This window comes from Salvelinus namaycush, chromosome 16 (assembly GCF_016432855.1).
Source record: "Salvelinus namaycush isolate Seneca chromosome 16, SaNama_1.0, whole genome shotgun sequence".
In the NCBI taxonomy this organism is placed as follows: domain Eukaryota; kingdom Metazoa; phylum Chordata; class Actinopteri; order Salmoniformes; family Salmonidae; genus Salvelinus; species Salvelinus namaycush.
In genome coordinates, this window is record NC_052322.1 from 28,061,277 (window position 1) to 28,075,763 (window position 14,487).

Here is a 14,487-nt window from a genome sequence, read left to right on the forward strand (position 1 = left end):
GCAAAACACACACACAAACACACATTCATGCACATACAAACACACAAACAGACATACACACAAAACAGAGGCAGCAGTCCTGGAGAACCAAGCAGGAGTAGTTTCCCCAAGGACAAGCAGCCCTGACTGGGTCACATTCCCCCAGATCTGAAGAGGAGGTATGGAGGGCGGAGTGGTGGAGGGACAGAGGAGAAAGTGAGGTGACACGGATTATCAAATTACTGGTATCCCCAGAGACCAGCTGATCAAAAATAAACAGAGAGGAGACTGGGAAGAGATGTTCATGAAGCAGTGCACTACAGTACTCTCTATGTCAGCCACAGAATGCTTCGAGAGAGATGTTAAACCGCTATCAATATTGCAATACACAAAGTTAAGAGTGGGGAGTTGCAGTGTGTTTTGAACTGCGTAATGAATGATGACCAATTTGATGCACAGACAGTGTAATGCAGCAAACTTGTATGGCTTGCAGTTTCCTCCATAACATTGTAAATATTGCATGGCATCTAAAAATGACATAGCTGGAGTTAAATTGGTTGAATAAGTTAGGAGCTGGGCTGTGCCGGGCATTTGGGCATTAAGGGCATGGACAGTTGGTTCTGTATGGGTTCTGTATGAGGGGAGATGAGGAAGAGGGAGGAGCATGAGGAGGAGGATGGGGGAAAATGAGGAGGGGGAGGAAGAAGAGGAGGAGGAGGAAGGGGAGAAAGAGGAGCAGGAGAGAACCATGTTGAATTATTGATGGAGATGAGATGTGCTTCAGTGCATGATGGCCCCCCATTATGAGAGCTACTGCTGCCTCTCTCTCAGCCTCTATTTCTGTAGGTATCCTCTACAGGACAGTGAGTCTGAGTCACACACTGAGAACGGCAGCTTGCAGGCCCTCCCTCTACCGTCTGCCTGACCCATGCAGGGCACACTCACCTCAGTCATATGGAACTCTGAATGGACACTGAATCCTGAGTTTAGAATGGGTAATAAATAGGATATAAGATGGTTTAGGGTATGTGTAAGGATATAGGATGTTATAAGGATATAGGATGGTTATAAGGACATAGGATTGTATAACAATATAGCCTGGTATAAGGATATAGGTAGGTATAAAGATATAGCATGGTAGAATGAGTATAAGGATATTTTTATTTAAAAAATTATTTCACCTTTATTTAACCAGGCTAGTTGAGAACAAGTTCTCATTTACAACTGCGACCTGGCCAAGATAAAGCAAAGCAGTGCGACACAAACAACAACACAGAGTTACACATGGAATAAACAAGCGTACAGTCAATAACACAATAGAAAAAAAAGAAAGTCTATATACAGTGTGTGGAAATGGCGTGAGGAGGTAAGGCAATAAATAGGCCATAGTAGCAAGTAATCACAATTTAGCAAAATGAACACTGGAGTGATATATGTGCAGATGATGATGTGCAAGTAGAAATACTGGTGTGCAAAAGTAAATAAAAACAATATGGGGATGAGGTAGGTAGATTGGATGGGCTATTTACATATGGGCTATGTATAGCTGCAGCGATCGGTTAGCTGCTCGGATAGCTGATGTTTAAAGTTAGTGAGGGAAATATAAGTCTCCAGCTTCAGCGATTTTTGCAATTCTTTCCAGTCATTGGCAGCAGAGAACTTGAAGGAAAGGCGGCCAAAGAGGTGTTGGCTTTAGGGATGACCAGTGAGATATACCTGCTGGAGCGCGTGCTACGGGTGGGTGTTGTTATCGTGACCAGTGAGCTGAGATAAGGCGGAGCTTTACCTAGCAAAGACTTATACATGACCTGGAGCCAGTGGGTCTGGCGACGAATATCTAGCGAGGGCCAGCCGATTAGAGCATACAGGTCGCAGTGGTGTGTGGTATATGGGGCTTTGGTGACAAAACGGATGGCACTGTGATAGACTGCATCCAGTTTGCTGAGTAGAGTGTTGGAGGCTATTTTGTAAATGACATCGCCGAAGTCGAGGATCAGTAGGATAGTCAGTTTTACTAGGGTATGTTTGGCGGTGTGAGTGAAGGAGGCTTTGTTGTGGAATAGAAAGCCGATTCGAGATTTACTTTTGGATTGGAGATGTTTAATATGAGTCTGGAAGAAGAGTTTACAGTCTAGCCAGACACCTAGGTATTTGTAGTTGTCCACATATTCTAAGTCAGAACCGTCCAGAGTAGTGATGCTAGTCGGTCGGGCGGGCGGGTGCGGGCAGCGAACGGTTGAAAAGCATGCATTTAGTTTTACTAGCGTTTAAGAGCAGTTGGAGGCCACGGAAAGAGTGTTGTATGGCATTGAAGCTCGTTTGGAGGTTTGTTAACACAGTGTCCAAAGAAGGGCCAGATGTATACAGAATGGTGTCGTCTGCGTAGAGGGGGATCAGGGAATCACCCGCAGCAAGAGCGACATTGTTGATATATACAGAGAAAAGAGTTGGCCCGAGAATTGAACCCTGTGATACCCCCATAGAGACTGCCAGAGGTCCGGACAACAGGCCCTCCGATTTGACACACTGAACTCTATCTGAGAAGTAGTTGGTGAACCAGGCGAGGCAGTCATTAGAGAAACCAAGGCTGTTGAGTCTGCCGATATGAATTATGTGAATGACAGAGTGGAAAGCCTTGGCCAGGTCAATGAAGATGGCTGCACAGTACAATCTTTTATCGATGGCGGTTATGATATCATTTAGTACCTTGAGTGTGGCTGAGGTGCACCCGTGACCAGCTCGGAAACCGGATTGCACAGCGGAGAAAGTACGGTGGGATTCGAAATGATCGGTGATCTGTTTATTAACTTGGCTTTCGAAGACTTTAGAAAGGCAGAGCAGGATGGATATAGGTCTGTAACAGTTTGGGTCTAGAGTGTCAGCCCCTTTGAAGAGGGGGATGACCGCGGCAGCTTTCCAATCTTTAGGGATCGGACAATATACGAAAGAGAGGTTGAACAAACTAGTAATAGGGGTTGCAACAATGGCGGTGGATAATTGTAGAAAGAGAGGGTCCAGATTGTCTAGCCCAACTGATTTGTACGGGTCCAGGTTTTGCAGCTCTTTCAGAACATCTGCTATCTGGATTTGGGATTTATTGGTGGTGACAGTGTTACCTAGCCTCAGTGCAGTGGGCAGCTGTGAGGAGGTGCTCTTGTTCTCCATGGACTTTACAGTGTCCCAAAACTTTTTGGAGTTGGAGCTACAGGATGCAAATTTCGGTTTGAAAAAGCTAGCCTTTGCTTTCCTGACTGACTGTGTGTATTGGTTCCTGACTTCCCTGAAAAGTTGCATATCGCGGGGACTATTCGATGCTAGTGCAGTCCGCCACAGGATGTTTTTGTGCTGGTCGAGGGCATTCAGGTCTGGAGTGAACCAAGGGCTATATCTGTTCTTAGTTCTACATTTTTTGAAAGGTGCATGCTTATTTAAGATGGTAAGGAAATTACTTTTAAAGAACGACCAGGCATCCTCGACTGACGGGATGAGGTCAATATCCTTCCAGGATACCTGGGCCAGGTCGATTAGAAAGACCTGCTCGCAGAAGTGTTTTAGGGAGCGTTTGACAGTAATGAGGGGTGGTCGTTTGACTGCGGACCCATAGCGGATGCAGGCAATGAGGCAGTGATCGCTGAGATCCTGATTGAAAACAGCAGAGGTGTATTTGGAAGGCAAGTTGGTCAGGATGATATCTATGAGGGTGCCCATGTTTACGGATTTTGGGTTGTACCTGGTGGGTTCCTTGATAATTTGTGTGAGATTGAGGGCATCTAGATTAGATTGTAGGACAGCCGGGGTGTTAAGCATATCCCAGTTTAGGTCACCTAACAGTACTAACTCTGAAGATAAATGATGGGCAATCAATTCACATATGGTGTCCAGGGCACAGCTGGGAGCTGAGGGGGGTCTATAACAACAGTGAGAGACTTATTTCTGGAGAGATGTATTTTTAAAAGTAGTAGCTCGAACTGTTTATGCATAGACCTGGAAAGTATGATATAGGATGGTATAAGGATATAGGATGGTATAAGGATATATGATGGTATAAGGATATAGGATGGGTATAAGGATATGGAATGGGAATAAGCATATAGGATGGGTATATGGATAAAGAATGGTATAAGGATATAGGATGGTATAAGGATATAGGATGGGTATAAGGTTATAGGATGAATATAAGGATATAGGACGGTATAAGGATATAGGATGGTATAAGGATATGGAATGGGTATAAGCATATAGGATGGGTATAAGGATATAGAATGGTATAAGGATATAGGATAGGTATAGAAGCTCCTGAAAAAGATTAGTAGCTCATGCATATTCATGAGGCTGCCACCTTATTTTTGTTCTCGTACTCTTCCAAACGTTTATCTTGCATATCAAACCACTGATAAGCTTTCCCCAAGTCAATCATTATGCAATCGAAACACAGAATAAATGTCACTCAATTATCTCACTCTGCACAGTCTTGTATGTGTGAGAGAGAGCGAGAGAGAGCGAGCGAGCGAGAGAGAGAGAGAGAGAGCGAGAGAGAGAGAGAGAGAGAGAGAGCGAGAGAGAGCGAGAGCGAGAGCGAGAGCGAGAGCGAGAGCGAGAGCGAGAGAGAGAGAGAGAGAGAGAGAGAGAGAGAGAGAGAGAGAGAGAGAGAGAGAGATGAGAGAGATGAGAGAGATGAGAGAGATGAGAGAGATGAGAGAGATGAGAGAGAGAGGAAATTAAAAGGCATTTGAAGCAAGGCAGAATTCTCCTTCTCATCACTCTCTTTGTTGGGACAATGAGAGAATTAGGCCTAATAATTAGCTAATGCTTACTGTAGTTCAGTGACACACACTGACACACACACACACTGGACTTAAGCGCCTCTCTCAGTCAGTCTTCTTTACATTCTTTACAAGCCCAGCCATGACTGTGACAGCTGTTCACCACTTCCTGCTAGTCTATTTCCAGCCTCTTTGTGACAGGGCGTTCAAATAGGACAGGGGTTCTATCAGCGCTTTCATCACACACACACACACACACACACACACACACACACACACACACACACACACACACACACACACACACACACACACACACACACACACACACACACACACACACACGTGCCGGAGAGCAGGATTACACACATTAAACACACACTTATTAGCACACACACATGCCCACACACAAACACAGTCATTAGCACGGTCACACGCACATGCACACACACTCTAACACGCAAGATGGATTAGTCATCCATAATGGTAATTATTACATACATACTGTAGACACAATTCACATGTACAGTGCCTTCAGAAAGTATTCAGACCTCTTGACTTTTTCCAAATTTTGCTACGTTACAGCCTTATTCTAAAATTGATTAAATAAATAAAATCCTCAGCAATCTACACACAATACCCAATAATGACAAAGCAAAAACACGTTTTTAGAAATTTTTGCAAATGCATCAAACCTAAAAAACAGAAATATCTTATTTACATAAGGATTCAGACTTTTGCTATGAGACTCAAAATGTAGTTCAGGTGCATCCTATTTCCATTGATCATCCTTGAGATTGGAGTCCACCTGTGGTAAATTCAATTGATTGGACATGATTTGGCAAGGCACACAACTGTCTATATAAAGGTCCCACAGCTGACAGTGCATGTCACAGCAAAAGCCAAGCCATGAGGTCGAAGCAATTGTCCGTAGCGCTCAGAGACAGGATTGTGTCGAGGCACAGATCTGGGGAAGGGTACCAAAAAATGTCCCCAAGAACACAATGCCCTCCATCATTCTTAAATGGAAGAAGTTTAGAACCACCAAGACTTCCTAGAGCTGGTTGCCTAGAGCTGGTTGAACCTGATCAAACATCTCTGGAGAGACCTGAAAATAGCTGTGTAGCAACGCTCCCCATACAACCTGACAGAGCTGGAGATGATCTGCAGAGAATAATTGAAGAAACTCCCCAAATACAGGTGTGCCAAGCTTGTAGCGTCATACCCAAGAAGGCTCGAGGCTGTCGTTGCTGCCAAAGGTGCTTCAACAAAGTACTGAGTAAAGGGTCTGAATACTTATGTGAATGTCATATTTTAGTTTTTATTTTATTTTAAATTAGCAAAAATGTATAAAAAGCTGTTTTGGGGTATTGTGTGTAGATTGATGAGAACATTTTTAAGATGTTTTATTTTTTAATACATTTTAGAATGAGGCTGTAATGTGGAAAAAATTTGGAAAAGGTCAAGGGGTCTGAATACTTTCCGAAGGCACCATATGTGTGTATGTGTCTCTATGCGTGTGTGTCTCTCTCTCTCTCTCTCTCTGTGTGTGTGTCTCTCTCTCTCTCTCTGTGTGTGTGTGTGTGTGTGTGTGTGTGTGTGTGTGTGTGTGTGTGTGTGTGTGTGTGTGTGTGTGTGTGTGTGTGTGTGTGTGTGTGTGTGTGTGTGTGTGTGTGTGCGGTGTGTGGGCCCAGCAGCGTAGAGCCTGCAGCTCAGCAAGCAGAGAACATACACACACACAGATTGGAGGGACAGATTGAAGAGTGCATGGAAAGAGTAGTGAGAAGCATCTGGACATTGTGAATCACTGAGTTCTCAACAGCAAAATCTATGAAAAGGACAACTCTAATCTGTGAGTGAGAACCAGAGAGACAGAGAGAGATCCCCTATCTGGCCAATCAAGCAGTGACATGAATCAATTAACCAATCAACCAGGAAATACTGTAAATCAAGCCATCTGACCTCACATTTCAGTATGACTCGGATTAAGTACCCAGAGAATTAAATAGAACACTAGAGTACAGACTATATTTTAGTAGGAGAATAGAGCATATTATATTAGGAGAATAGAGTATATTATATTAGGAGAATAGAGTATATTATATTAGGAGAATAGAGTATAATATAGTAGGAGAATAGAGTATATTATAGTAAGATAATAAAGTATAATATAGTAAAAGAATAGAGTATATTATAGTAGGAGAATAGAGTATATTATAGTAGGAGAATAGAGTATATTATAGTAAGATAATAAAGTATAATATAGTAAAAGAATAGAGTATATTATAGTAGGAGAATAGAGTATATTATAGTAGGAGAATAGAGTATATTATAGTGGGAGAATAGAGTATATTATATTAGGAGAAGAGAGTATAATATAGTAGGAGAATAGAGTATATTATATTAGGAGAATAGAGTATAATATAGTAGGAGAATATAGTATAATATAGTAGGAGAATAGAGTATAATATTGTAGGAGAAAATAGTATATTATAGTAGGAGAATAGAGTATATTATATTAGGAGAATAGAGTGTAATAAGTAGGAGAATAGAGTATATTATAGTAGGAGAGTATAGTATATTATAGTAGGAGTATAGAGTATATTTTAGTAGGAGAATAGAGTATAATATAGTAGGAAAATAGAGTATATTATAGTAGGAGAATAGAGTATGTTATAGTTTGAGAATAGAGTATATTTTAGTAGGAGAATATGTATCTCTATTTGAGCATCCCTGCCCTAACCCTGATACACCTGGACTCTAGTCTCTAAATATAAAATACAAATAATGGCCTCAATTAAGGAATGAGTCCTGGTCAAAAGTAGTGCACTTCATAGGGAATAGGGTGACATTTGAGACGCAGCCATGGAGGTAAGTCATTTGACGTCAGTAAAGCTGATAAACATTATGAAATAGCAGAATAGCATATGCCCTATTATAAGCCTTGCTAACCCACATACAGATAATAAGACTAATCAATCATCTCTGTGGTATAACCTGACCTCTCTGTCCACCCCTGCCTTCATCCCAGCAGGCACACATACGCACGCACGCACGCACGCACGCACGCACGCACGCACGCACGCACGCACGCACGCACGCACGCACGCACGCACACACACACACACACACACACACACACACACACACACACACACACACACACACACACACACAGGATGGCTGCATTACTGAAGACACACACGCACACACGCACACACACGCACGCACACACACACACACACACACACACACACACACACACACACACACACACACACACACACACACACACACACACACACACACACACACACACACACACAGGATGGCTGCATCACTGAAGACACACACGCACGCACGCACACACACACACGCGCGCACACACGCACACACACAGACAGGTGAGTGAGAGACAGACTAATTGTTAGGACACCTACGATGGCAGCTGTGAAGTCCTGTGTGACAAACAAGACACTTCCTGGACGTTGAACAGTTTTTCTTTGCGTCCCATAATTCCCCCCACCTGTAGTGCCCTTCTCCTGGGCAACTTAATGACTGAAGAACGATTAAACATTTTATCTGTCATTCAATTTGGATGAATTTAGTCCAATCAGCCAAATATAGGTTGCGTCACAAATGGCACCCTATTCCCTATATGTGACAGCCTGTTCCAATGGGAACTTATGTCGAAAAATACTAAATACTTCTTTACAGATTACACAAATCATACACTATGATTGGAGGAAGCATGGGAAAGTTGATAAAGTTGTTATTACACTTAGGAGACAAGTAGGAGAAAATGCCCTTGAAATATTTTGTTGACTGCTAGAGAGCTCTTCTTTGTTTACGCCCATTCAGCATCATTCACACCCTCTTAAGCACAGGGAGATCATTCAAGATGGACTTTGAAATTGGACGTCTATTTATGTCCTGAGGACGTCTGAAATGCCTTCAAAACCGTCCACTAGGGGCAACAGTGAGAGCTATTACCGGTTTGTGGCCGGGAATGGCGGATAGGCGTAATCCCATGACTCTGGATCAGAAGGTTGCGGTGTTTGATCCCAGTGGTGGACTGTTTTTATTATTATTGTTTTAACCCTATCCCAAACCTTAACCCTTACCATAACAATTTGGAATGAGTGCTTAAAGTTAACCCTTAACTTCGAAATTTGACTTTTGGAGAAATGGAACGATACAGAGCAGCAGGGGCAACCAAGAGTGTCAAAAACTATTCGAAATTTGACGTTTGAAGAAACATGGATAAACATCTAATTAGGCAGTGAGACTGTGAGAGCTTGTTGCTTAAGCCATAGAGCCACCCACCTCTTTAAGAATTCCAACCGTCAGCATGGTCAACCCCCTCCATGAGCTCTTTTTTTATTGCCTAATGTGAAGTAGGAACTAGCGTCATCTGCCCCCGTTGGGCTGGCATATCACATATTGTGCACTACCTTTGACCATTATGGGCCCTGGTGAAAGGTAGTGGACTTGTAAAGCCTCTCACAGTGGTTGGTATGTATTTTGTTACCTGTACCTGACCACTAACACAATTAAGTATATTCCTTTCGTTCCAGTTTCTAAGAATGTAGAATTGACCATTATCTGACCAAAAAAGTATCACTAGGTGTATGTCGCTCGTCACTACTTCACAGGAGAGCCATTTAAACAAACTTTTTTTTCATCAAAATTGATTTTTTGGCAGAAATGCCTTCTGGAACATGTGCCTTAATAACAAACTTGTATGCCAACTGTAAATATGAATAAAATTGTTTAATTACGAGCCTAGTTGGTTTAGCCACAGAAAAAGAGGGCAACCTTCCAGCTACCCATGATTGGCTGAGATAATGAGTGGACTGGACATGCGACATGAGTTTGAATTGGTCTGCCATGTAGCTCGCTCCTGTCTATAATATGCGCTGGTCAGTATGTGTAGGTAATCCTTTCTAACGCAGCTTTTTAGAAAAATATCACGTAGTAGAACTGCATAAGTGTTGCTCTCCACTTTCTGGACGAATGAGTTTTGAGTATGATAGCTAAGGAGACGGAGAAAAGTCTGGCGTTTGATTGGAAATATGCAGACGGAGTCGAAAAGAGAACACACAGAATTCTATTGTATGAAACAGCTGTCTCCGGATTACATCTTCAAACTAAGGGCAACCATGGCATCTGTGACAGAGAGGGAGGAGCGTCCATCCATGTACGGGTAAGATAGTCTAGCTAGCTACATTTTCAGATATTACACGTTTCTAATTTTGTCAGAAATTCATTTTCATTTCAAGTTAAAGTGTACTGTTAGCTAGCTAGCTAACGTTACGTGTATGATCTGTGTAGTAATATCATTTGTATCTCAGAGCCATTCGCATTGCTACAGTAGTTGCATTGCTAGTAACCTGATTGGTTAGCTAACTGCAGATTCATGCAGGGTAGTAACGTTATGAGTTGGGATTATGGTTAATTGTTTAGCTAGCTGGCTACATGTCTAAACAAAAGACTCCACTATGCAAGTAAGCATTTCAATATAATGTTCATGATGTCACTGCGACAACTGTTGATAGACGTAGCTGGTAAATTCATTCTGGCTATCTACTCTGATTTCAGAGCACTCTCGTCTGAGTGTACCAGAGCGCAGAATAACTGACGAATTTACGAACGCTCAACACCCACTGAATAGGGCCGGTGTAAGTAAACTTAGGCAAAAAAGTGTAATTAAATTGTTGCCAGCAGCACAGTTGCAGTCACCAACGCTCTGGATAACATAAAGACAGCCTAACCTGCTCAGCTAGGGCGAGTAAAATGGTCAGAGTGAGCTGTTCTCTCATTTGTGCCTGGAAGTAGCTAGCAAGCTTGTAAACGTTAGCCAGTTAGCTTGGGTGGTTGACTGCGGTTGTTAAGTCAGAACTCTCGGATCAACCCTACTCCTTGGCCAGAGCGTCCACTGCGCGCTCTGAACACTCTGAGAGCGAAACGCTCTGAATTTACAAACGGACAGTTTACGAATGCCCAGAGCACACTCTGGCACTCCAGATTAAATGCACAAACACAGCCCTGGTATAAACCAGCCTTTAGTCTTGAAATATTTGGTTGTTTAGTACATGGCCTCATGTGAATCCTTAAAGAAATGGATGGGGGGCCTCCTGAGTGGCGCAGCGGTCTAAGGCACTGCATTGCAAAGCTTGAGGCGTCACTGCAGATCCGGGTTCGATCCCAGGCTATGCTGCAGCCTGCTGCAACAGGGAGACCCATGAGGCGGCACACAGCATCGTCCGGGTAAGGGGAAAGTTTGGCCGGCCAGGATGTCCTTGTCACATCGCGCTCTAGCAACTCCAGTGGCGGGACGGGCCCATGCATGTTGACATGGTCGCCAGTTGTACGGTGTTTCCTCCAACACATTGGTGAGGCTGGCTTCTGGGTTAAGCGAGCAGTTTGTCAAGAAGCAGTGCAGCTTGGAAGGGTCGTGTTTCGGCGGATGCATGGCTCTCGACCTTCGCCTCTCCCAAGTCCGTACGGGAGTTGTAGCAATGGGACAAGACTGTAACTACCAATTGGGGAGAATTAAAAATTTAAATATAAAAAAAGAGATGGGTGTGGCTAAGGCTTAAGTGGGTGTTAAATGTTGAATGGGTATAGACAAAGAAGAGCTCTCCAGTAGTATACCAAAACATTCAAGGACAATTTTCTCAAAAGTGAGGTTACAAGTTTATCAACTTCCAAAGCAGAATTACTTTCACATTTTTCCTCAACTGTAGTGTATGATATACACATTTATATCTCTAAGTCTCTACTTTTATCCAATGTAAAAAACACAATTTCAAATGTTGCTACATAAGACCGAATCTAGCCGGTCGGTCACAAATAAAACACCTTCTTTAAAAAAATATGCATTTCACATCTCTGTGCTGCACTAAAAGGTTTATTGTTGCCTGAGAGTTGATGAAAATGACAGTGTAATGTGATGTTTCTCATTTCAGCATGAAGTGAAGGGTCGCATTGGGAGCGACTCAGACATATTTGCTAACGAGAGGGCAGTATGCTACAAGGTCTGATGAGTCAGTTGGTGTGTGTTTCTCTGTGTGTGTGCGCATAAGTGTGCACTTGTACTGTATGCATGCGTGTGCGTATGCAGGCCTGCTTTTATGCTGCCTGCAAGAGTGTGTGTGAAACACAGTGTGTCATCATTCCAGTCCCTCTGAATGACAGGCGCTGGCTGTGATGCCACTGTCCCATCCTCCGTGTCCTCTGTGTTATTTTCTTTCATGCCCTTTCATGTTTCATTACAGGCTGCATGGGAGAAGGCTGGGTGCTGGATCAACCACATCTCCACTGAGCTCCACTGAACTACACTCAGCTCCACTGAGCCACACTGAACTACACTGAGCCACACTGAACTACACTGAGCTCCACTGAACTACACTCAGCTCCACTGAGCCACACTGAGCCACACTGAGCCACACTGAACTACACTGAGCTCCACTGAGCCACACTAAGCCACACTGAGCCACACTGAACTACACTGAGCTCCACTGAGCCACACTAAGCCACACTGAGCCACACTGAACTACACTCAGCTCCACTGAGCCACACTGAGCCACACTGAGCCACACTGAACTACACTGAGCTCCACTGAGCCACACTAAGCCACACTGTGCCACACTGAGCCCCACTCAGTTCCACTGAGCTCCACTGAACTACACTCAGCTCCACTGAGCCACACTGAGCCACACTGAGCCACACTGAACTACACTGAGCTCCACTGAGCCACACTAAGCCACACTGAGCCACACTGAGCCCCACTCAGTTCCACTGAGCTCCACTGAACTACACTCAGCTCCACTGAGCCACACTGAGCCACACTGAGCCACACTAAGCCACACTGAGCTCCACTGAGCCACACTAAGCCACACTGAGCCACACTGAGCCCCACTCAGTTCCACTGAGCTCCACTGAACTACACTCAGCTCCACTGAGCCACACTGAGCCACACTGAGCCCCACTCAGTTCCACTGAGTTCCACTGAACTACACTCAGCTCCACTGAGCCACACTGAGCCACACTGAGCCCCACTCAGTTCCACTGAGCTCCACTGAACTACACTCAGCTCCACTGAGCCACACTGAGCCACACTGAGCCACACTCAGTTCCACTGAGCTCCACTGAACTACACTCAGCTCCACTGAGCCACACTGAGCCACACTCAGTTCCACTGAGCTCCACTGAACTACACTCAGCTCCACTGAGCCACACTGAGCCACACTGAGCCACACTCAGTTCCACTGAGCTCCACTGTGCTCCACTGAGCTCCACTGAACTACACTCAGCTCCACTGAGCCACACTAAGCCACACTGAGCCCCACTCAGTTCCACTGAGCTCCACTGTGCTCCACTGAGCTCCACTGAACTACATTCAGCTCCACTGAGCCCCACTGAGCCACACTGAGCTCCACTGAGCCCCACTCAGCTCCACTGAGCCACACTGAGCTCCACTAAGCCACCCTGAGCCCCACTGAGCTACACTGAGCTCCACTGAGCCACACTGAGCCACACTGAGACACACTGAGACACACTGAGCCACACTGAGCTCCACTGAGCTACATGGAGCCCCACTGAGCCCCACTGAGCTACACTGAGCCACACTGAGCTCACTGAGCTACACTGAGCCACACTGAGCCCCACTGAGCTACACTGAGCTACACTGAGCCCCACTGAGCCACACTGAGCCCCACTGAGCCCCACTGAGCCCCACTGAGCCACACTGAGCCACACTGAGCTACATTGAGCCACACTGAGCTACACTGAGCTACACTGAGCTCCACACTGAGCTACACTGAGCTCCACTGAGCTACACTGAGCCCCACTGAGCTACACTGAGCTCCACACTGAGCTACACTGAGCTACACTGAGCTCCACACTGAGCTACACTGAGCTCCACACTGAGCTCCACTGAGCTCCACTGAGCCACACTGAGCTCCACTGAGCTCCACTGCCTCAAAGGCCACTCTGTGGTAGAGAAAGGTTCCCATCTGAATGAATTTAAAATGAATCCTGCTCTGTTCAGGGGTGCAGAGAGAGCAGGGGAGGGGAGTTTTTTTTCACTCTCATAAGAGGGTACAGGAGAAAAGAGAAGATGTTTGTGAGGAAAGGGAAACGATGAAAAGCTCCACAGTGAGAGAAATCCCACATGGTGAACGTTTAGCAACATTTGTTACATTGCGATCTACTTCTGTCAGTTCATAACAACACAGCATAAAACACATTTCCCAAGTGAATGAGCAAAGGATTTCACAATCTCCCCATGTATTAAATCAATCTTGAAAAACATGGAGTGAAGACCATGTGAACACCCTGTAGCTAATCCTAGTATTCTCTCTCTGTATCTCTCTCTCCATCTATGTCTATTTTTCTCTCTCTGTCCACACAGTATTTTCAGTACTGAAACGCTACCTAGCATTGAGCAGCCCACAACCCACTGCTCTAATCTGTATATCATTATTAAGCCTGGAATGGGAGGATTCAGGATGAAATGGAGGAGGATGCCAGGACTTTGGCCATTGGTTGAGATAAAGTGCATGTCGGTAGGGAACACATTTTGTTTAGTGACATGCATTTGAGGGAACTGCAAAAAGAAGGGGCAGAGAGAGAAGAAGAGTGCTTGATTAATAATTCAGAGGATGTGCATTATAAATAGTGAGAGATTAAATATGTAGAGGGGCACAGCGTACTGTACCCTCACGACCCTCCAGACCTG

The 14,487-nt window shown here is 44.6% G+C and overlaps 1 protein-coding gene across 1 annotated transcript in view; it reads right to left on the bottom strand.

Annotated features, from left to right (window-relative positions):
• The window catches only part of LOC120061610 (protein bassoon-like), a 130,571-nt gene that overhangs the window by 82,587 nt on the left and 33,497 nt on the right, over window positions 1-14,487 (bottom strand). Inside the window, exons 3-4 of the mRNA XM_039011516.1 lie at window positions 13,177-13,275; window positions 12,797-12,985 (exon numbers count right to left, since the gene is read on the bottom strand). Coding sequence (XP_038867444.1) covers window positions 12,797-12,985; window positions 13,177-13,275 — 288 coding nt within the window. The remainder of the gene's footprint in view (window positions 1-12,796; window positions 12,986-13,176; window positions 13,276-14,487) is intronic.